Source organism: Triturus cristatus, chromosome 7, assembly GCF_964204655.1.
Source record: "Triturus cristatus chromosome 7, aTriCri1.1, whole genome shotgun sequence".
Classification (NCBI taxonomy): domain Eukaryota; kingdom Metazoa; phylum Chordata; class Amphibia; order Caudata; family Salamandridae; genus Triturus; species Triturus cristatus.
Genome location: NC_140590.1, coordinates 1,751,809,358 through 1,751,834,367, shown reverse-complemented (window position 1 = coordinate 1,751,834,367; position 25,010 = coordinate 1,751,809,358). Strand labels below are relative to the sequence as shown.

The 25,010-nt window shown below is 43.2% G+C and overlaps 2 protein-coding genes across 2 annotated transcripts in view; one reads left to right on the top strand and one right to left on the bottom strand.

Annotated features, from left to right (window-relative positions):
- Nucleotides 1-36: 36 nt before the first annotated feature.
- LOC146812997 (general transcription factor II-I repeat domain-containing protein 2B-like) lies at nt 37-915 on the top strand. Its single transcript, XM_085615241.1, has one exon. It carries the CDS (start codon nt 37-39, stop codon nt 913-915), a length of 879 nt encoding a protein of 292 aa, XP_085471367.1.
- Nucleotides 712-25,010, bottom strand: part of LOC146812996 (C-type lectin domain family 2 member B-like) — a 159,513-nt gene continuing 135,214 nt past the window's right edge. Inside the window, exons 4-5 of the mRNA XM_085620013.1 lie at nt 16,706-16,809; nt 712-2,485 (exon numbers count right to left, since the gene is read on the bottom strand). Of these exons, the coding sequence (XP_085476139.1) occupies nt 2,317-2,485; nt 16,706-16,809 (273 nt within the window). The 3' untranslated portion in view covers nt 712-2,316. The remainder of the gene's footprint in view (nt 2,486-16,705; nt 16,810-25,010) is intronic.

Genomic DNA, 25,010 nt, shown 5'->3' with positions numbered 1-25,010 from the left:
TTTGACGCAAAAGTCAACCATAGACTTTTTAAAGCAATGCTGCAGGAATCTGAAGCAGAATATACCGACGTCTTGATGCACACTGACGTGCGTTGGCTAAGCAAAGGGAATGTTCTGGAGCGGTTCATCACATTGCTTCCTGAAATTGTACTCTTTGTTAACAGTAGAGGCCAATCGTTCCCAGAACTAACGGATGTGAAATGGCTTATTATGCTCCATTTTCTTTCAGTTATTTTCACACATTTTAATGCTCTTAATTTGACCCTGCAAGGTAAACAACAGCTTGTGTACTCCCTCATGAATGGTATTTATGCTTTTGAAAGTAAGCTTGTGCTATTCAAAGAGCAGCTGGATGATAGTGACTTCACCCACTTCCCAAAACTCTTAGCTGTGATGCAGAGGTTTCCAGATGCACAAGAAATTCTGTCAAACCTAGACCTTGGTGCATGTCTTGAGGAAATATCTGGGGAGATCAAACGACGATTTGCTCAATTCCGAGCCCTCACCCCTCTGTTCAGGCTGGTTGAAAACCCCTGGATGGTGAGTGCACGAAATCTTGACGTTGTTGCCCTTATTGGCATGGAAAGGGCTCAAGCAGAAATAGAGCTCATTGACATGCAGCACAATTCAGCCCTCGAAGCATCTTTTTTGGGGCAAGCACCCGAAGAATTCTGGAAAATTGTGCCCCCTGACAAGTTTCCTCTTCTTTTTACAGTGGCCCAGAAGGTAATTTGTATGTTTGGGTCAACATATGCTTGCGAATGTTCATTTTCCACAATGGGACTGTTGAAGAGCAAACTCAGAAATAAACTTACAGACATACATCTGGAGCAGCTTTTAAGGCTTGCAGTTTCCAACTTGGTACCAGATTACAGAAAACTAATCGGTGACATGAAATGTAAAATAAGTTCGTAGTGTTTGTCTTTAACATATCTATTTTTGGGACTCTGAAGCCTATGCTGCACTGGGCATATGCTGAATATCCGGTTACTGAAAATTGCCATGCAATCCCACTCAAGATTGCTATTGTCTGCTAATAAAAAAACATTATAAACATGTGCTCCATGTAGTTACATCTGCTTTGGAAATACAGCATTGTCTAGTAATGTTTTGAAACGGCATAGAAAGAGAAATAGGCCTCAAAGGGATGTTTTGTGCAGTAAGATGTCCCTTCGTCCACAAAAACTATCCTGCCCACAATGCAGGCACCCTTGCACCCAACCTGGGCTTCATCCTGGAGTCATCACTCTCAATGACCCAGCAAGTCAACGCCATCTCCTCCTCCTGCTTCAACACCCTCTGCATGCTTCGCAAGATCTACAGATGGATCCCAACCGGAACCAGAAGGACGGTCTCACAGGCCCTCGTCAGCTGCAGACTGGACTACGGCAACGCCCTTTATGCAGGAACCATGGCCAAACTCAGAAAAAACGACAGCGCATACAGAACGCCTCTGCACGCCTCATCCTTGACATCCCCCGCCACACCCACATCACAGACCAACTGAGAGACCTGCACTGGCTCTCGGTCAACAAGAGGATCACCTTCAAGCTCCTCACCGACGCTCACAAAGCACTCCACAACACCGGACCAGCATACCTCAACAAACGACTCACCTTCTACACCCCGAACCGCCAGCTTTGCTCCGCTCCGCTGACCGCGCCCTCGCCACCGTTCCACACATCCACAGGATGACCACCAGCGGCAGATCTTTTTCCTACCTCCCTGCCAAGACATGGAACGTCCCCCCCCCCACCTGTGGCAAACTCAGGACTTGCTGACCTTCAGGAGACGTCTCAAGACCTGGCTGTTCAAGCAGTAGCTGCACCCCCACCCCAGCGTCTTGAGACCCTTGCCTCTGTCTCAGGTTTTTAACTCAGGTTCAGGGCCATTAACAAGCGGTAAAGCCCCCGGCAGCCAGCAATAAGGCTATATTAGCATATCTCCAATAGAATGTGAGAATTTCAATCTCCTGCAGGGAGTCGCAGCACTTGCTTCAAATCACCCTCCATCAGCCCTCCCTCCCATCTACCCACCCACCCACCTCCCTACCCAGCTAATACATCCCTTCTTCCACATCTACCAGAGCATTCTGCATGTATCTTTGATGGACACAAACATCTACACTGACTCAGAAAACCTCAAATTGCAACCCTTCTTGCCCCTCATCAGTCCAGTGTAGCCCTCAAATTAGACACCAAACTCAAGAGCCTAGTTGGAAATAACACAAAAGACAGTGGTGGTAAAAAAACAGATTGTGCTGAGCGGGATACAACTGAGTCAGGCAGCTGCAGATGTAGGTTTCCAGCCTTTGTCTTATGTCTTTTCCTGGTCTAGGTTGGCGCCTCCAACAAAGAGTGATTTCAGACGTTGCCCCAAGATAACACCAATGGTGCAGATCCACTTCCTATTCCCGTAGCATCTTGCATTCTTGGCTCCCTCATGGTTCAGGTAGGCGCAGTTGGAGTCTCCTGTGATGTTAAACCTGTGGAGGTAAGCGGTGTAGGGGAATGGGTGTTAATTCTTGGGGGGGAATTGACTCCCAGATATTACACCCATGCACCCTTCAAATACAAAGAAACATGTGCAGTTTACAAATCTGTTTGGTTTGATACATTCTACTAATGGTATCACAGAATTTTATATCTTTGGTGAGTGTAAATAATAACATAAAAGGGTCGCTCATTGGGTAGTATAGGCTGTTCGCTGTCACTGCCGCCACTGATGGTTTAAAAGAAGTAGTATGCTAGGGTGATATCCAAAAAATTTATTCTGTTATTTAGACTATTTGACAATTGTGGAAATTTAGTAAGAAAGAATGCATGACACAGGCCACTAGAAAAGCACAGACTGCAGTCAGGAGAGGTCTGTGGACTATGAGTGTGGTGCTGTCCCCATCTCTGCCTTCGGTCACAAGAAGAAATCTCTGCCAAGCAACAGCATGGCCACACTCATTTCAGAACTCAACCTGAAAGGCTCGTGGCTGCGTTAAAAGACACCATGACACTTATTTTTCTGAAAACCCTACCCCACTGTATAGCTATAGTGAAATACTTGCTATATTCACCAATGTTGTGGAATTGTGGGGCCTGAGTTAGCACTGGACTCTTGCCCCCGTTTTGTCTATTCTCTTTTAATCCCCGTAATTGCATCTCAGGTAACACTTTTCCCAAATAAATCTTTGTAGGAGGCACAGTTTCCGAAAAGTTTTAGGAAGGTTTTAGTTGTGCCATTAGCTAAGAAAGGAGTGGATGCTTCCACACTCTCCAACTATTGCCCCATTTAACTGGCGCCATATTTGGCTAAGGTACTGGAGCGCAACTTACTCAATATTTAGAGAGTTAGAGTATTCTGGATCCAGTTCAAACAGGATTCAGTGCAAAGAACAGCACCACAACTAACATACTTGAAGGTGATTGATAGCATCAGGTTATTAGCAGGCCAAGGTGAATTAGCAGAACCAGTACTATTAGACCTTTCCGCAGCATTTGATACTGGGTCTCACCATTACCTATGTTGAAGGCAGCACTAAATTGGACTGCACTCAGCCACTTTGCATTGGTTCTATTTGTTCTTAAGTGATAGTTCGCAAGTGGTCCAGCTTCCACCCTTCAGATCTAGCCCCAAATATTTGCACTGTGGAGTTCCTCAGGGCTTTTCCCTGAGCCTCACATTATTCAATGTTTATCTGCCCCCACTGTCTAGCAATGTAAAAAAAGAGCATTAGAGATGATGATGTATGCTGATGACACACACCAGATCATCTCTATCAACGAGTACAACGAGATAAAGGCTCATCTATGTGAGTGCCTTTCTGAGGGGTCAGAGCGCCTTCATGCATGTCCACTCTCTAAAACGAAATGCTGATAAATCAGAGATTTTGTCGTTTGGTGGTGATGAAAAATTCTGTAGTGATTTGTGGTGGCCAACAATGTTAGGCCCCGCACTTAAACCAAAGAAAGTGGTTACAAATCTGGGCTTTCTTATTGAAAATGCCCTGTACCTACAAGAACAAGTAACAATGGCTTGCGGGATTGTTTCTGACTGCGGTGTATCCTTCGGAAACTCTTCCCATGGATTTTAGTAGCTTGGAGAAGGCACATAATCCTAGCTTTAATCAGTAGTGTGATCGATAATGGAAGTGCATTGTATGTAGGCATGGCTGAATATTTGTTTACACAGCTCCAGACTATTCAAAACATAGCTGCTAAAGCTACTTGTAATAAAAGCAAAAAAGCTCAGCATCGGCCTGCCTTGACCAGCTACATTGGCTTCCGGTCTGTAAATGAGCCATTTTTAGGTCAATGTGCCATACGCACAGCGCACTTTATGGACACGGCCCTACATTACTGTTGAACAAAGTCAATTTTCACAAACCTATCTGGAACCTCAGGTCAGCTGAAACGGCTTTGATATCTTGCAAAAGAATCAAAAAATCCCTGATGGCTGGCCGTTCTTTTAACTTTTTAGTCCCACTCACTGGAACAAGCTCCCTTAGGATTTACGCACAGTGTCAGATTTGATGACATTTCATAAAAAACTGAAAACATGGCTATAGCCGCTTTAGGCCTATGATCAGAACCAGTATTGATAACAGTCTAGCGCCAGGATATCCCTCTGGGGATGAGATGCGCGCTTTACAAATACCCAATACCAATACAAATGCTGCTTCAGTAATTTACTTTAAAACACATTTGCCATTCATTTTTTAACCACATTTTGTAAGAATAGTAAACACATCCGACATAAAAATTCCTTTAAATTCCATACAGATTCACATTACAATATAACATTTACCGTTTGAAAATACACTTTGAAATATTCTCCAAATCTGACCTTTTTTCAGCAAGTCCACACAATTTCCAAGTATTTTCTCAAATATCCGTTGGGTTGACCAATAACAGTAGCAGTCAAAGAGATGCATTGCATTCTCCAAAATGAGTGAGGGGGGTGTCACCCTTAGACTATGAGCCCCCAATATTTTAGGCTGCTATTTATGGGAGCTATGAGCTTCAGAACTAGGCCTGGGCTAAAATTCCGTTCCGCTCGTGGAAATTGCGATAATTGGACATTTTCGCGTTCCGCGGAGAGCGCGAAAATGTCAAAATTTCCGCAATCCGCATTTTACCGGAAATGTTTTGCTTGCGCTGTAAAATAATACATTCTCGCGTGCGCGCGATCGCCTTACCTGAATCCCCGCGTTCGCCGACAAGTTTTCCCGATCCGGTCGCGTTCTCCACGAGATGTTGTATTGTTGGTAGCCATTTGCGCTGTCTCGTGACAGTTCGCGCCCGCAGTAACGTCATGCGTCGCGCGATCACGTCTTTCTTCTCGCGATCATGCACCGCGAGACATGTGAAAACAAGATGGCCGTGCCCGCGAGCAACCGCATGGGTAAGTTGGCGAGCCGCGACCACGCAGAAAATATCTCGAACGGGCGGGAAAAAAACTTCCGCATCTTCGCGATATTTTCGCGTGTTTGCGGAGATTTTTAACATTTTCGCGATAATTTGCGAAAGTGAATTTCGCAAATTCCGCCCACCCCTATTCAGAACTATAAAAAGACAATAACAGACATGGAAAACAGAAAGGCATATTCTGTGAACATACCATGTGGCATAAGTGTACACATATGCCCACACATTCACAAATAGACAGCATACAAAAGGAAATGTGCACAAAAAAACAAGCATAATACCACCAATTTTGGAAAACGAGAACAAAGCTGATTTAGAAGTGGCCACACACCTTGCGGGGGTTTTGTGACAACCTTCATGTAGGCCAGGGCACCACCATTTGTGTGTACATCTGTAGACCTCTACAAACTCGGCTGTTCTGCGCAGATTTAGATTTGTTGCCTTCAGTTGCACCCATTTGTGGTCGCTCCGACTGGTAATTTACTGCTCTGGCTCCAGTTCTAGAATATACCTGATACGAGGGAGGCGCAAGAGGGAACTGACAAGGAACAGAAGCGAGGCTGAAAACTACAGGGTCAGAGGGGACTCAGGAATAGACACACAGAGTACAAAGGAGAGGCCAGAGTCACAGGGGGTCTGCAGAGCACGTGGACTGGAGGTAAAGAACAGGCTGTGGAGGAGAGGCAAGGGGGGCAGAGAGAAGTAGCTATGGTGGGCAGGAGAGTAGACAAACAGGGGAGAAAAGGAACTAGGGAGATTAGAGAAGAGAGGCACAGAGGGTGGGGAGTCAATGCCAAGAATAGAAGCACAGATGAGCTGTGAATTACATGTACACAAAAGGGCTGGCACTAGAGTAAGTAAGCATTTTTATGAAGTGTGCAATCACCAAAGTATCTTGCAGCTGGCAGCAACCTCAGTAAACAGATACCCAGATGTAAAGATGTAATTAGGAGAAGCGGCAAAGAGCCATGTCTTTAGTGGTTTTCTAAAGAGAGGATGACTGGGTTGGGATTTTAAAGATAGGGACAGAGAATTTCAGAGTTTATCAGCCAAATAGGAGAATCTTCTGCCCCTCAGATGGCCTTTTTAGGTCGAGGACCGTCCGGTCTGCCGAAGGCAGAACCGGAAGTCGGAGATTTAATGTTTCTGAGAGTGGCTCTTTAGCCCGCCTCTCTTTTTGCCTCTCCTCCATTGGCTGGCTTCCTAAACGGAGGCCAGCCATTGGAGGAGAGAGCCGTCCCTCTAAATAGGCTCTGTCTTTTTCAGATTCGGGGGCGTGTTCCATGCTGTTGTTTCCACTTTTTAGCCACGCCCTTTCTCAGGGGTGTTTTTCTCTCCTCCAGCCAATGGCAAGAGGAGAGAAAAAGAAACATGCCCCCGAATCTGAAAAAGCCACTGCGTTTCTCCGAGGCATTTCTGCTTCGCCTCGGAGAAAGGCGGCGGTGTATATGGCGTCCTCTCCCCCTGCTCTGCATGTTTTGTTACCTCCGTGTTTTACCTTCCAATCCAACTGGCTCTGCAGAACCGTAGGGCGAGCCGCATGTGACCAGTGGCACTGAGCAGCGAGCGAATGACGACAGCTTGCCCCACGCTGCTGCAATATGGGCTGAGCTCCACTACACGCAGCAGGCACTAGCAGCGGCATGCTGGCAGATGGCCTATCCTGCTGCGGTACGGGCACAGCCTGCTCCACGGCACGCAGCCTGGGCTCGGTGGCAGCTGGCCTGAATGCTGCTGCTGCTGCAGCTGCAGTGTGGGCTCACATCGACCAGCCGCACCCAGCACCGGCTGCAGAGAGCTCTTTCTGGTGCAGGTTTCAGTCCGCAGTGGAATGCACCACAGACCCCCCACAGTTGTGCAGCGTGGGCCTGACAGTCCACGTCTGGCAATACAGAACCAACGCTGGGGCCGACTACCTGCATGCAGCACTAGCTTCACAGCTCCAGACCCACACTTGCTCAGAGTGGTCTTTGCCTGTCTGGCCTACTGCGGCCTCAACCGGCACCACATGCTCCGCATTAGTGCCCGATCGGCTGCAGCCAGTACCTGCACCATAGGCTCCGCATTAGTGTAATATAAATATATAATGCATTATGCCACGGACAGTAAACTTGTGTACTATGGCTTATGCCGAGCATTCCCTCCATGGCCCCAGATGGGTGCAGTATGGACGGAGTCCGAAAGTCCGCACAGGGCTTCGACACTGGCTTAGCACGAGCTCTGCCCGACTAGCCACAGTCAGCACCGCTATCGGACACTACACAGAGGTGCAGCGTGGGTTATGTTTGACAGGCCACATCGAGTACCACTGACCCCACACAGGTGCATTATGGGCTCTGCCCTACCGGTCACACCTGGTATCACCACCCCATGGCGTCAACTATCGTAACATAACTCAGTACTTGTCTCTGCATGTCTAGCTTGCCTGGCGGGGCTCCGTTTCTGAATGCGTTGTTGTGTGTATGCGTAGGCTGGTAACGTTATATGTGCTTGCATAAATGTGTTATTTTATTTTCACGGGGCATATCCGTTTGCGTCCATTGGAGTTTGTTTGTGCACTGTGACTTTACATGGCTGGCCTGAGAGTGTGTTCTTGCTGCTGTGCTCAAGTCTTGGTCCATCTTTGTGTATTTGCCTCTGTATGTGTCTCTGTGGCAGTGTATCTATGTGCCTGTCCTTTTATTTGTATGACTGTCTGAATTTGTCTCTATATGCCAGTTTGTAGATTGTGCCTGCTTGATTTCATATTTCTATGTCCGTTTGTTGGCGTTTCTCTGTGCCTGTTTTTGTTTGACTTTGTACCTTTGACAGTTTGTGTGTTTGCCTTTTAGTGTGCCTGTCCGATTAGGTGTCTCTGTGTCGGTTCCGTCGGTGCCTGTCTGTCATTAAGTATTTCCCTGCTTGGCGATGTGCGGGTTGGCCTGTTGACCTTTGTGTCTGTGTACCAAGATACTTTGCCTTTCTTCTAATTTGCGCAATAATTGGTATATATATTGTGTGCTGTAATTTTGTGTCTCTCTATCGTGTGAACCAGTTGTGGTTTTTGCGGTTCTAGTCATCTCGTTGGACAGTTTATCACTTCCTGTCTGGCTACATGTGCCATTGAATTTCTACGTATATTTTTGCGAGCATGTTGGACTGCATTGTTCTTTGTTATGGTGTGTGCACAAACCGTGCTTCCAGGTGTTCGTGTGGTTGTCTTTCTGTCTGAGTTTAACTGACTTGTGGACTGTGGTATGCATGCGCTTCTATCTATACATCAGTTGAAGCTTGCTGTCTCTCCGTGTATCTGTAACTATTTGCTTGTGTGTCAGCTTACCTGCGTGTGTTAACAAGTGTACCTGTCTGTATGTGCTTGCCTTTCTGTCAATGCTCCTGGTATTTCTGTTTGTTTGCCCGTGATTTCATCCTATGTCCACCCATGCGCCTGCTTGTGTATGTGCTATGGGTGTTGTGATGTCTCTCTGCTTGCTTTCTTCCCTCTTGCTTCAGAACCCCCACACTGTTCTCCCATGCCTTCTTTGTGTCCCTCCTTGGCTATTAACATTCCTTATTAACACCCGCGGGCAGGTAACTCGTCCGTGTGGTTATGGCTGTGGGATACACCCACTCTCTCGGAGAGAGCTGTTATTGTGTAGGACGGTGTATCCCAGAGCCATAACCAGCCCAGTGGGTGATATCTGGAATAAGGCAACACTTTAAGGTTTTGTGAAGCGCCTTGAGGCAGAATGCTGTGCTTGGACGCGTTCTAACAGGTTATGCCTAGGGGAGAGCAGACTCGCTCGGTGACTCTCCCCCACTCAGACTTCTGATCTTGCTTCCTGCAGTGACCTTTTAAATGAGGATTAGTGTGACCTCTCTCTCTCTATCTCACTACCTCACTCTCTATCTACCTCACTCTCTATCTACCTCACTCTCTATCTCACTACCTCACTCTCTATCTACCTCACTCTCTATCTACCTCACTCTCTATTTCAATACCTCACTCACTCTATCTCACTACCCCACTCTCTCTCTGCTAATGCAATAGGTATCACATATGCAAAAAGAAAAAGGTAATGCCAATAGAAATGACAATACAATTTATTTAGGGATACAAAAATGATAAAAAAAATAATGAGCAATACCAATAGCTCTACCTATAATATTGCCGAGACCATTGTTTTATTTTGGGAATGACCATCAGTTTAGCTGTGGCAGATCTTAGCTGTCTCCGAGGGGAGTACCAGATAAACAGATTTTGAAGGTATAAATGGCCGGAGCCATGCAAGACTTTATGGGCCAAACAGAGCGCCTTGAATTCCACGACTGGCAACCATTGTAGTGCCTGAATCTATTTATAGACAGAACTGAATTTAGGTAGCTTCAAAAGTAACAATGCTGCTGAGTTCTGCAGAGATCGTCATTTTGACTGAAGCCCTTTATTTATTCAGAAATAGAGGCCATTACAGTAATCTATCCTTGACAGGATCAGTGCTACCACTATCGTTTTTTCAATTCCCTGGGAAAAAATATAAAGATCTTTTTTAGTACCTCGATTAAGTAAAAACAAGAGGATGGATGCAGTGTATCTGGTTTGAGAAATTTAAATGATCATCAAAAAGGACTCCTACATTGTTTGCCTTCTGCATTTGGGAAGGTAGTGGGCCGAGATCACCTGGCCACTATTTGTTGTCCCAGGACAGAGTTTTCTTTCCAAATAGGATGACCTCTGTTTTTTTCTGCATTCAGCTTTAAGCAGTTTCTTTGCATCCATGTTGCGACCTGAGACGACAGTTATTAAAATGACTTGCTGCTGTGGCACCCTCACCCGGGAATGATACAATAATTTGTGTATCGTTGCATAGGAGATGGCAGTTAGGCCAAAGGTTTGTATGAGTTGTACCAAGGGAGAGATGTACATGTTAAAAAGTATAGGGGACAAGCAAGACCCCTGAGACAGCCCACAAGGCAGAGGAAAGGCAGCCGACTTAGAGGTGCACAACTCAACAATTTGTTCTCTGTCTGCTAAAAAAGAACTCAGCAATGCCAGGGCAGGGCCTCCTATATCGGACCCTCAAGTCGGTTAATAATGACCCCATGGTTCACGGTATCAAACGCGGTTGAGAGGTCTAGGAGAATCAAGGCTGCCCTACCTCCCTCATCAACAACCCTGCGGATCTCATCAGCGGCTACAAATAGAGCTGATTGTGTGCTAAGCCTTGGCCTGAAGCAATGTTCCGAGGGGTTCAGGATTTTAGTGGAATCAAGATAGATGAGAATCTCCTCATTTAAGGCCTGTTCCAAGATTTTCACAGGAAAAGGGTGGCAAGATATTCGCAGTAGTTTTTAGTCATAGTGGGGTCTAGTGATGGTTTCTTAACCCCTTCCACGCGGGGGTAATTCTCCCGTGGCGCGGGGGGGGGGGGGCAGCGGCGGTGGCGCTGTGCTCGCGACGAGCCCAGCTCGTCATGACCCAGCCCACTGATTGATTCTCCCGCACAGGCGGGGAATCAACCGCGCGTGGGCGGGCCACGACGGTTAGGACAAGCCCAGCTCATCATGAGCACAGCTCCACTGTGCCTCATGACGAGCTGGGCTCGTCATGAGCGTCGAAGAGGTTAAGAACAGAAATGACTGATGCCTTCTTCTAGGCCATTGGATAATAGCCTTCCCTTAGGATAGTGTTTAATAGGTTCATCAGCTGGGTTGCAATCACTCCAGGAACAAGCTGTAGAATGAAAGGCGGACATGGATCCAAGGGGGAGCCTCATTTAGTGCAAAAACAACAGTTGATGGACAGAATGCAGAACAATGTCATACATTCACCCCAGTACAGAGATCTGGACCTAAATCCATCGTTTTTTTGCTCACCATGCCATTCCTTTCCAGCCTCATTTAGTGTCCTCAATTAATCTAATAACTTTATCCACTGTTAAGAATGTAAATTTAATAAGAACAATGGATTAAACCCAGATCTTTGTGACTGGGGGTGAATGTTTGCATTGTTCAGCATACCGCCCATCATTTGTTTCATTTGCATTTGTAAATTTAATCAGAGCATCTGGGGGAGTCCTACTAACCCTTGATTCTAGTGATACAGGCCAAGATGCGATTACGGGGGTCTGTCCTACGCTGAACGGGGAACAACCTTTACAACGCAACTTTTACAACGCACTACCATTACAACGAAACTGTTACAACGCGAGTGCATTGACAACGCAGGACATTACAACGCAAGTCTTTACATCGACTTGCACTAGATGGCCTGCTAACATTAAAAATAGTGTAGTTTACTATCCCAACACCTTCCCTGCTGTTACGTGGACTGGAGTTGGAATAGTAAATTACACTTTTTTAATGTTAGCACGCCATCTAGTGCAAGTCGATGTAAAGACTTGCGTTGTAATGTCCTGCGTTGTCAATGCACTCGCGTTGGAAAACTTTCGTTGTAACAGCATGCGTTGTAACAGCATGCGTTGTAACGTCATACATCCACACTGAACATCTGAAAAGCTGCAAATTCTTTATAGACACAGTTGACTTTATTTTGGAAAAAGTTGGCCAGATCATTACAAAAGGTTTGATCTGGGATAAAGGTATTTCCATGATCACAGTTGGAAAGGTTGGTTACTGTTTTAAATAGCTCTGTAGAAGAATTTCTTGCCGCCCTAATTTTATCAGAAAAATATTGGGTTTTTACTAGTGTAATAAGATCTTTAGAGTCCTTGCATAATATGTTGTATTTAGTTTTCTCTTCTGGGTCGTATTCTTTCCTTCAAGTTCATTTGGCTGCTCTGCACATTTGTTTGAGTTTTCTCAACACCACAGGGCTGAGGGACATTTCCTAAAACTTTTTACAATTTTCTCCGGGGCTAGTTGTGTGAGTGCAGAGTCAATCCAACCTGTAAAGTTGGAAGTGACTGAATCAATGTCTGCATCCAGTATTGGACTCACCTTATTAAGGGCAGTGAATAACTCAGTTGCCTCAATTTTCCACCAAGAGTGCACTGTCAGTGGAACACCCTCAGTACCTGAGGCAAAGAGGCCTGGAGAATGGAAGCACCAGTGCACTGTGCAGTAGAGGGACAGAGAAAATAAAGAATCAGAGCTGAGGAGCAAGAGCCTAGTGCATTATACCTTATGGCACTTGAACGGTGGACAGGATATCCACCACGTTTGTGAAGGAGTAACCCATCAGTCAAGCGTTAAATCAGGCCCTAAGGCACATGCACAGAGGAAGTGGGCATGTGAGGCGGAATAATTCATGGCTGCTAGTCATTGCTCCATGCCAAATGCCCCAAAACAAAAAGGGGAGGGAAAAAGTGCATCCCTGATGATGCACTCATTTGACTGTTCTATCAATGAGACGGTCACTTGCCAGCACACCCATGAATGTGATGCAAAACTGCTACCAACAGCCAATGATTACTACATGGGAATTTCTAAATGACACTTACAGCAGTCATAGGCTCAGGGTAGATGAACATTTGTCCCACTGTATGGAATGTATGAGCTCTGCAGCACATGCTTTCAGTGGGTTCACAGAGCCTTGCCATAAACCTTGCTGTGGGTTTGTGGTTCTTAACCACGATTAGCAGACCTCTGCGAACTTGCAATAGATTGCACACTCAGCCCAAGGTTTTGGAGCCCGAGGAAAAATCAATGTTTTTTTTTAAACCATTTTTCATAGGGAGGAGTTTGCATTGTGATCTTGACACCTGAGCTAGAGGGTATAGGGATGCTCCAACTAACCAATTATGACTCTTTTCACAAATTTCTTAGGACATTAGGAAAAGTCCTCACATCCTGTAATGGCACATACGAACATTTGCTATGGCGTTGTGGCAAACCAATCAGTGAGCTTCATATACTTGAGCTCAACTTTTTATTCTAGGGTTCATGGGCCCAAAATATATGACAGAAGTAAATGTTCCCTCATCCAACCAGATGTGAATATTGTTTACATTTTTGAACTACAGATGTGTGCAAAATCAGGTTCAACGGTTTAACGATTTAGATATGGTTATAATGAACTTTTTCGATCCCGACCAAATAATGCTTTACATGTTAATTTCTCAAAAACTACTGGACAGATTTATATAACTGCAAGTAAAGGAAAATTCCTTTAGTAAATCTCTACCCTAATTTCAAGTTTGGTGTAATTCAGTTCAGTGTTTTTCGTCTGCCTCAGAGAACAAATGGGAAATGCCACTTATTTGAACTGAGCTTCTACCGGCTGCAGCTCTGCGTGCTGCAGGTTTCATGGTTTGTTTACAGTCAGTCCTACAGCTCCACCGTCATGTTTCAACCTTCACGATCTTTGTCATGATGGTGAGCACTTTCTTTGTGTCTCTTATATGGTTGTACGCCGGAACCACACGTCTTTACAACGCAACCATTACAACGCAAATGCCTTTTCCACGCATTTCTTTACCACTCACTGCTAATTACTACACACACTCATAACATGTTCTATGACATCATTGATAACATCACTACAATATCTGAAATTATTTAATTCATGAGAAAACAGTGCATGGCGGGGGAGTGGGTTGTGGTTACTTGAGGGTATGAGTTACACTTACTTGAGATAACAAATACTGGGGAATTTCAGAGGTTTTTATTTGTTTAACACAGTACGCTTTAACTGCCTTTCCCACCAAACTATAACCTTTGTTTTTTAAGTACATTTCTAAGGTTTTTTTCAAATGCCTAACTATGAATGTCACTTTAACTTTAATTTTTTTCCAGTGAGTATGTACTTATATACTGAGAGTGATATTAGTTTGAACAGTGGAGTGATGGTTTATGTGGATATAATATCTTTGTAAGCCAATGTTGTTATTAAAGCAAGCACTGTAGTAATCCCTAAAATATAGATGTAGGCGTAAGCACATTAATGTGTTATATTGTTGTATACCCACTGGGGTGATAGATGGTTCTTCTTCTGATCTCAAATCGAATCTTTGTTACAAGATGAGTATTTTTGCAGCATTAAACCACATGACAATAAATATAGGTAACCAAGAGAGCAGGAATAGCACAAGTTCATTGTTTACAAATTCACAACACAGTAGTGGTGGTCTAAAAGTCGCACATCAATTATACAGTTATGTGTATCTCTGATTTAAATTCTTTATAAATTACGGTGCCCCTCAAGGTAATAAAGACATCCCACTACCAAGGATGGTGACTTAACGAATATTCAAAAGAAACTCGTTATTACAATCAAATTTTGAAACAGTTATACCTTGGCACTCTAACCGTTAATGTACACAAGTTCAGTGTAATAATCCGCTACAGAAATGGCCAATTCGAGGAACCCAGTTCATTAACTTTTTACATGTAATTGTCTCACAGGTGACAAAGCATTAAAGGCACGAGCATTATTTCAAACAAAGGAGAAGAGAGCATCAAATAGACATATTTTCTATACAACTTTGTTTTTTAATCCAAGGTTTCCGAAACAATGCACAAACTTTGTATAAGTAGTACATAGTAAGGTGACTGAAGATGCCTTGAAATATTCTTCACTTGCGGTATTTCTTATTTTAAACACTGTAAGCAAGTAAAATTGCCAAAGCGAAGGTCCTAATCCTAGAGCCTTCAAAGTAGTGGCAGAATGGAAGCCGCCAGATCAGCCGACACGTGTTTCGTTACTATATGTAACTTTCTCAAGGCTCATTCATTTTATTTATTCCTAATCACTTTGAAAAAATTATTCTCAGATACTGGAAAAGGCGAAAAATTTATCGAGGTGATCCTGTAAAAAATTAGAAGTTTCCGTTCGCCCCTTAAGTGTTCATGACTTGTTTGTAGGAAGATGGCCTTATTCCTGGGAAATGTTCATGAAAGGCATGTAAGTTCAACCTTTAAAGTCCATTTCTTTTAGCTCAGCGAGGGCTCTAGTATGCCCTTTTAGCACAGTAGCATTTTCCGAGGCTCGGGGCGATCTTATTACTTCCGGGAGAGTTCATTGTTTCCCTTCTCTGACACATAGCCTTGAGGGTTTGAACCCCTGTAGCATGTGATGGGTATGATAATGGATCATTCTAACAGACAGTATACATTTGGGTATCTCCTTTATTCCATATGTTTGTATTACATGTATTTCTCCTGTGTTCCTTGGTGCATTTTGTTTTTGCATTGACGTACTGCTACATTGAAAAATACCAATCTTGAGTCGAAACAAGTCAATGGTTTATATTTCAGTGACATTACAACTTCTGCATGCTATTATGAAGTGGGGTGCAGTCTTTTTCTTCCCTTGGAAGAAATGAAGCTGTGTTGAATATATATATATGTTACCCATTGGTGGTCAATACTGGATAATTATAGTTAGGTCCATATTTCCATAGAAAATTGCCTTTTTGTGTTGGTTTGGTAATAATGTTTGTGCCGTTTGACGAATCATCACGAAACATTCCAAAAATGTGCTAATTTTTATCTAGTTTCTTCATGGGAAACTTTGTGGTGAAGCATTAAGCAGAGTCCAAGAAAAAGCAGGGGTTTCAAAATGCAGACTTTTTTGGAGCATGTTATCGCAAATACTTCTGAACGGAATTACACCAAATTTTGGCAGGAGGCTAGATTATGGTCCAGGAAGCGTGCTTTTTGTGATTTAGTGTAACTTCATTCAGTAGTTGTTAAGAAATTAATATACCAAAATATTGGCATAGCTGGACAGTTGGGTTTGGGGGACTCTTGCAAGACAGAACAGAAAACAAGATTTATATACTTTCAAAATAACCATCACACTATGCATCTCAACATAGTACGACACAATGGATCAGCTATCTTGTAAGTAGAGGAAATTATAGTTGTATACTTTCAGTATGGCACGTTGCATCTTACTTTGCTTGGAAAGTGCTGTGGTACTGGTGAAAGGGGTACAGATGACAGGGAGCAGGAGGTTGCTGATTGCTCATATTGACTTGATTATAAGCTGAGAATATACTTAGTAGGAGTCTGTATCCTTGAATTTTCCTTTAGCCTTGAGGGTTCTGCAAAGCATTAACATAGGACTCATCGGAACATCAACTCCATGTAGGGAGCCCTTTTCTGCACTTCAGATGGGGCAATAGATAATATATGAGAGGATCTTACCTGAATTTCCGCTTGGAAAATTTGGACCGCGTACAAGTTTTCTTTCTATGCATTTCAAACCTAGTAACAACCCCAAGGCTTTGTATTCTGGACCTTCAAGGTCACTCCAAGCTGGACTAATTTGGGCTATACTGATGATAACTAAGTGGATATTGCTAATACAATACAACAGTGGTTACATAAAAGAAAGAAGAACTCACCAATTGTTGAATTTGTTTCCATTAGGCCATTTCCACTCCCCCATTGGCTCACGTGACAGACCAATCCAGTGATCATCTAAACCTTTGAAACGCATTACAAAATCCTGCCAATGAAAGGTAAAATATTTACATCTCACAAACCAGGAACTCCTGTTGTTGCTTCAAGGTTGCATTTTGACTGTAAGTGCAATTCTTCATCTAAAAACAATCTTTCCTAGAGATGCCTCAAAGTATGAACAGTGGCACTAAACAGATACCCCACTTCAACAGTGGCACTAAACAGGAACCTTATGCTTGGAGATGCTAAGACTAATGAACAAGCCCAGCACTTGTTATGACACAGGTTAGTATTTACCTGTAAACAATGATTTGAGGAAATGTTCAAAGGCAAAAAATATGTCAGAAATGTAAACCTTTTGGCAAGTTTAAAATGCCCTTTCAATCTTTGGAATTCATTATCTGCATGGTAGACAAGAACACCTTCCATTGGAACTTTTTCCTTTTTGTTTGAAAATCAATATGCCACAGATATTGTTTGTTATCAACAAGTTGCACATAGAAGTATTTCGACTTCTGAAAAAGAAAAATACCTTTAAAAAGGGGGGGGGGAGTATTGAATTTTAACACTTCTTGTCTCAATAAGGTTTCTAAGGGCCTGACCTAGAGTTTGATGAAAGGACCTTACTCCATCCACCTTTCAGCAGGACCTCAGAACACACAATTTTGAGTTGTTTGCTAGCCTGGCAGAAAACTCGGTTGATGGGCTGGAACCATCGACAACGCAGTTCCTGTCAATGTATGAAAAGTTTGCTAAACAGTACCCTCAGCCAGGACAGCCGGCTGTCATATTTATCACTAGTTTTTTGTGTTTCAAAAAACAGACTCTCAAAGCAGAAGTTTGTTTTTGAAAAAAAAAATAATGACCTCCACATCATGGGATTTTTCTTCCATGGTGTGGGGCAGTTTTCTTTTTTCCTGTCCCTCACCGCCAGGTTTTTCCTGGTGGTGACAGACAGGATAAAATAGGCATTACACTTTACTCCCTAGATAGGGCTGACTGTGCAATGAACGTCCTGCAATGATCCCTACTCTGTTGGGAATTTGAAGGAAGCATTTTGAAAATATTCAGAACAATATATTCAGACTGGATAAGGTAATGTGCCCCAATTAAAGTCCCAATTGTCAATAAGTGGCATAATCAAAAAAGCCTTCTTGAGATATAAGGTTGAAATTATAAAGGTTTATTAATTGAATAAAGTACATTACAGTATAGAAAATATGATTAGTCTCAGAATCTGACAAAATGCATAATAAATCAAACATAGAAAATTAGCATAAGGCTCAGTCAAATGCAGCCAGATTTGACTTTAGTCCCGAGAGAACATTAAAATAATGCTTTGTCCTAAGCATGAGACACGCTTGCAAGGGTATAATGCTTTCTAAGAATCAAAGAGTCAAAGGCCCACCTCCAGAATGTGCACTTTTCATAAGAAAATACATAGTGAAAATCACATAGTATTAAGTGAATAAAATGTTGCAAGGCTCAGCCAATCAAAATACAGAATTAAGCGCAACAATACCAAACACCATCCTATAAACAAACAATTATAAAATATATTAATAGCTCTTGACCTAATGTTATCGGATGTGACAGCACAAATTGAGTTACACACATAATGTCAGAATCGCATAATGAACAGACTACTGAAACACAGACAGGAAAGACCTTGCACAGTTACATTTGAAAGGAAAGGTTCCTCCATAGTTGGCCGATAACAACTTGCCAGCACAAAGCATCTCACTAGTGCACATTTTGCTATGTGTGATGAGAGGAGAAATGAAAACATGGACAGGCAGAAATTCAAGATGGAGTCAGGCCTAGCTTAGTCAGGCCTACTTTAGGCCTTGTTTGACCAACTTTAATAAAACAAAAGTTTGTAAAGTGCAGTATTTTCGTTTTTAGTGCAAAACATTTATGACACTTAGCAGACAATATTTAATAGTCAAAATGATCTCTCACACTTGCCTTTTGGTTACTGTTCAGATGGGCTTTATGCATGTTCATATAACACTAGCAAAGCATGGTCTGAAACAAGGCACGTTGGTAATGGACTTTGAGACATTAATATGATTAACAAGCAACTATTAACTTAATGTCTTTATTTCTATTGTCTGTAATGTGTTATCTTTTAAGCAAACCGCACCTCTACTATCACTTTTAGGATTTTTGGAGGACTTCATCTTTGTCATATTTTCAGGATTTCGGTGGAAATTTAAGTGCACTACTTTTCAGGATTTCGGTGTAATAATAGCCACAGTTTACAGACAACTTGTATACCTTGATTGAGTTACATTGTGCAGTTATATTTTATCGAACTATAGCATTTGCATAGCGCTCAATACAGTTGACAATGCCTCTTATTGCTTTCAGAGCAACTCAAAGGTAAGCTGGTGAGAAAGTCCACGAGGTAAATGCACCTTTTCCAATATTATTTCTGTAAACTGAATGGCAGAGGTTTGATTCCAAGTGAGTGAGTCTTGCATGCACCTGACTGCATTGTGACATACTAATTCAAAACATGTACCGCCCAGAATTCTGCTATAAATTGATGTGTGTATGTGTTCGCCACCATACCAAAATCTATATTTTTCAAAAAAATCTATCTTTTAGCTGTGGGATCTTATGGAGAAAGATTTGTTCTAGGGGTTGACATAAAAGTTGTCTGTGCAAGGCTTAAACATTTCCAGTTTTCCCTACAAGGAGAAGCATATCCCTGATAAAATACTGTGGGGCATATTTAAGAGCCCCTGTGCATCGCTCTTCCACCACGCAACACGGTACAGGAGCGACATAAATGTAAAATGAGATTTATAAACACCAAAAACAATGCCCTGCATGGCTTCATAAATCTTGAGTAAAGTAACACAGTGCAAATTGCTGCGTCATGTTACTGTGCCAGAAAGATGTTTCCATGAGATGTTGCATGGGTGTTCCCATGTAACATCCATGGATTTTGACGCATTCCCAGATTTACCAGAACAGGTAAACCTGGGAATGCACCAAAAAGATAAGCCTACCCAGGAGAGGCGTAACGAGGAGTAATATCTTTATTTCTCCTCGTTCTTTCCTCTTGCAGCACACATAGAAAGAGGAAACAATCTCTCAGTATTTATTTTGTGCAGGAAGGTCTCCCTTCCTGCACAAAAACAATCCTGCCTACAACACAGGAAGTCCTGTACTATGGTGCAAGGGTGACTTTGTTGGCGCTAGCCTGCCAAAACGGCGCTAGCACAAGAGAAAAGGACAGGAATGAGCCATATTGGATACATACGGTGCTTTCCCTATGACACAGGGCAGCACAGCAAAGGGACTTGCTGCCATGCCCTGGGCCACAAAATGTATAAATATGTCCCTGCATTTTCAACACTAATAATACCCCTTGACACATGTGGCACTCTGCTTAACAAGACCACATAGCTCCCTCCAGCCAGTCTACAGAGAGCTATAAAAGTGGGACAGTCAGCTGATGAAGGGAGAGTCTATGTGAGCACACAAATCCAATTCAGCTGCTTTACAGCACTCCTTTGGAAAAGTATAAAACATGCAGGGCCTCATTTACGAGAAACTGACTCATCGATATAGATGTGTCAGTTTCCTTGCCTCAAATGTCTTTGCAGCACCATGGATGTGCTGTATTTACAATACAGGGCTCCATGGCGCAAGGATTAACAGGTGCGTCAGAAATTCAGAAGCATCTGTTCGCGCAAAAGTGACGCATTGCTGGAGTTGGTCATAAAACTGACGCAACTGCAGCAATGCGTCAGAACACATAAGCGAGTCTCATTGTAAAAACCCTGCATCATTCCTTATGCCTGGTCTTAGCAGGCGTAAAGATTTTGACACAGCCAAGTTGTAGTGACACAGTGAAATGCTGTAAATTTCACGGCACCAGTTCTACATGGCTTTATGCATGGGAACGCCTCCCCTGCATACATTATACCTGGCGCAGGTATAACGTGATGCAGGGCTCTACAAACTGACACATTGGGCCCAATGCGTCAGTTTGTAGCTACGGAGCAGTGTGGCGCATTGAATGCGCCGCCATTGCATAAAAAGACAATGATGCAGCGCAATCTCCTCGTAAATGAGGCCCTCAGATGCATAATTACAACGCACAAAGTTACTCCACTTAGATCCCCACAGTAACAAGTCCTAAAGGTAAACTTTTCCGCAATTACTATTCTGCTCCAGATTCATGACAAACACAGCCACATACATAGCCAACAAAATCTTATCAGGCTGAGTTACACCTACCGTGACTACTCTCACGTGAATGCCTACTTTGGACTGCTTATTACTAACCTTGCAGGAAAAACAGAAATTGCCTACTTCTAATGAACAGCCATCTAGTGAAGTTACTGTAGTTTGTATATGCCATTAGTCTGTAACTCTACGACACATGTATACCAGCATTCTTTTTATAAATAAGGATTTTAAACACGTTCAGCCAGAGTTGTTATATTTGCAATTTGTATCTAATGCCAAGGATTGCTTTTATTTATCAAGGTTTTTAGCTGGGGGTGTTCATTCCAGAAGGTGACAAGTTGGATGACATTTTTTAGGACGAATTTTATGTTGAACTTTATGTTTTATGTACTTTTATGATTTTCTGTGTTTGAATCGAATAAGGTAATTTTTGACTGATTGACTAATGAAGTTACTGCGTGAATTCTTCAGTTTCCTTGCCGTGTCGATGCTCAGCAACCTGGTCGCATTTAGGCAATTGGGAATGCTTTGCAAGATAAGCAATGACCTGCAAGGGCTGCGTTTTCCAGTTAACCTGTAGGATGCAATATGGATGCCTGCCATATCCACAAACCTTTCCTCAGTAGGTTTCATGCACGACCTGCAGCTGCAGCCCTGCGGCCGCCACATTCATTCTCTTTGGCAATCACCGCCTTTGGTCACACCAAAGATGGAAGAGCAGAGTCCTTGATGCTTGATGACATCATCAATTTTGTATGTATGAAAAGGATCTTGCAACGGTCGCTCCCCAAACCACAGGGAATCTGGTCCCGCTCCACAGTGATGTATAGCCTTTATTTTTTTTAGGGTGGATCAAATGTAGTTCTCACCCATGCGTAGGAGTCCATCGTGAATTCCCAAGTGCCTTCATGGTTCAAACTCTGTCTTAGGAAAGGGCTGAGATGTCAGAAGTGTGTTAAATAAGAATAGGTGGGTTCCATATCAACTAGTGACACAATTGTTCAAATGTTAGGCGCTGTTAAGCCAAAAAGAATGCTCCCTTTGTGAGCCTGAGCTACCGTCACAGGAACACAAAAAGGGCATTCTTGGTCAACAAGCCGCTTGTCCTCCAGAAATCATCTTCCTTTCACCCAGGCCCCGTTGGCCCACCGAGCAGTGAATTCAGCCCACTGTGGGCGACGAGTTGATCCGCCCTTCAGTATCGTTGCTGCAGCACAGCTACCGCTCTTTGATCAGAGGCTCCTCTCTCTCTCTGCACCGGGCTGGTCCCTCCCTTTTTCTTCACAGGCGGAGAATCAAAGGTCTAACAAGCACTGAAGCATATAAAGTAACATCAATGTGTTTCGCCTATACGTTTAATAAGAAGGTTTTTTTAAAAAGTTTTAGCTTGGTGAGAAGTTGTGCAATATAAGTTAAAGAAACTCCGTAAAAGTGTTATGACTTGTTTATTGAGAAAGGCAATATATTGTGCAGGAACTGGTGGTAATACTATGTACTCCTGTACTTTCAAGTGATGTTGGTGCTATATAAAACTGACCCTAAAATAAAATTGTGAAAAGCAGGTTTAACAGTGGAGGCTATTAGTTACCTGTGTGCTTGTATGAAGTAGCGGGTAGTAAAATAAAGCACTCCTGTACCTTCGGGTGATGTTGATGCCATATAAAAGCATCCCACAAAAAAATTAAATACAAAAGACATGTTACATAGCAGCGTTGTATCATGTTTTTATTTAATTAATTTTCATTTTTATATTAATTCTTTCTCACTGACTAAGGAATCGCAAAGGGTTCTGGTTTTATTGTAGGTTGCACTACAGTTTGATACTGATTGCTTTTTCTATAGTTTGTACTATTAATATCTTTTTTGCAAAGAATGGTGGATGTTCTGCTCAATGTAGAATTCTGAATGTGATCTAGTGAATGTGAAGAATAAATGCAATTAATGTACTGGTTAATCTTTTCTTGAACTGAAATAAAATAAAATAAAATGATTTAAACCAAAAAATTATCTGTCTGCCTCGTATGTAGCTGTTTTTAGGTCTCGCCTACGCAGTGCGCATGCGCTGCATAGGAGGACCTTTAGCCATCGTTCTGCTCTTTTTCGAAGCACACACTCGTGCTTGTGGCGGCATACACCTTGCGGGAATGCGCAGGGGCACGCCACAAGCACGAGTGTGTGCTTCGAAAAAGAGCAGACAGCTCTCCCAAGCGCGCGCGCACCACTTGCGTGCTCCATTTCCATTAGCGTGCGCGCACGCGTTATTAGCTTATCTTCCGTGTTGAACTGTTTGTTTTTGTTTAAAATAATATATTTATAGACCACACAACTGGTAAAATATGTATCTCCACTTTTTAGAACCAAGATTCGTAAAGGCGCTAGTTGGGCAATTTATGCACGAGCGCTTTTCAAACTACCTTTCCCACTATGCACTGCCACCAACCGGCAATACGATTTAGGAAGTTACTTCTTGTGTAACATACACTTAAGAAAATCGGCCCGAGGAATAGGTTAGCTCTGCACCAGCCAGACTTGACTTTAGCCCCTGGTATTGTTGTGAACCGGGAGGTCTTTTATTTTTTCGACTGCAGGAAAAACGCTTTTCATGTACGTTTCTTTATAAGAGCGAGATGTTAAGTAAATTTTTTTTGCTATATGACTGTTTCCGGAAAGTGATGGTGCCACACAGCAGAAGTCCTTGTGTATTCCCGAACTAAGAGAGGTCTGACGGACGGGTCTGCGGTCGGACTCGGTGTCCCCAGACTGTGCTCGAGCCAAGGGAAGAGCGGCGAGGTTGTTGGGACTTGCCTGGGGGTTGGGAGTAGTACAGTGCACCTGTCTGATACTAAATGGGCGTTAGTTTGAGAACTCCACAGCCAAAGGAATTAATTGACAAAATGTCAGCCATCGGTTTTAATAACACATTTCTCTGTTGTCACAGGCACACCCCTAAAGACAGACGGCTCAGTGGGTTGAGGCATCGGCTGCACGCACACTTGTGTATCCGGCAAAGCTCCAGGCTTCATACTGGTAACATGGTTTTGGCGGTTCGTGCAGGGATCTCTGTGTGTGAGATCTCCCATCGTAGACTTGAATCATCGTGAAATCGATGGGGGGGGGGGTTGGGAAGGGTTGCTGAGTGCTCGCTGAGGGGCATGCAGTGCAGCTCGTAGGTCTCCATTCCAATGATGTAGTGAATGTCACGGAGATCGCTGTGTAACCAGCAGGTTCGCACGTTCAGTTACTGGTAAAAAAATACTTATTAAATCTCTGCAGACACCTGTGCGCCTCCAGCCGCCCATGGAAAACCTCCCATGCTTTGCCTCATTACTCTGTTCTTCTGTGTTAAAGATGCATGCATTTGAATAGTGTAGTAATTACCCATCAAGATTTTATTGTGGTGTTGCGTAGCAGGGACATGGCCGATTTGGTTGGTGTAGTTGGTACCAGGTTTGAGTCTCGGTGTTGACTCAACCTTTTGGTGTTCTGGGCAAATCACTTCATCTCCCCGTGCCTACCAAAAATAAATGTGTCTTTGTAATGTAATTGCTCCTCGTGTAAAGCGCTCCAATACCTTCGAGTCGAGTTCGCGCTATATAAAACTGAAGAAACAAGACTCCCTTGCATTCATTAACTAACACTCTCAATGAGCGCGCACAGTTTTGAGTAACTTTCTTGCCCTTTCGGGGATACTAGGACATACATGAAAACATTTTAAAACTAGGAAAAGGGACATTTTGGAGAGAAAAATCAAGACCGATAAAAATTTTTTGTTCAATCTAATGGACATCATTCGGGGACTACAGAAAGAGAGCCGGTAAGAACAAGATCTAACCTGTTTGGAAGGTCGCCGGAGACAATTTTGATAAAGAAGGGACATATCACTAATGACAAATTTTCAGTGCTGTTTCAGCCTGTACCTGTATTTTCATTCCTAAAGCGTGTTTGGGTTGCGAAAATGGCATGAAAGTGCCATACTTCAATCAACACCAAGCGCTGCCCAGAATCGTTCTCCTTTGTTTGGAGAAAACTGGCGTTGAA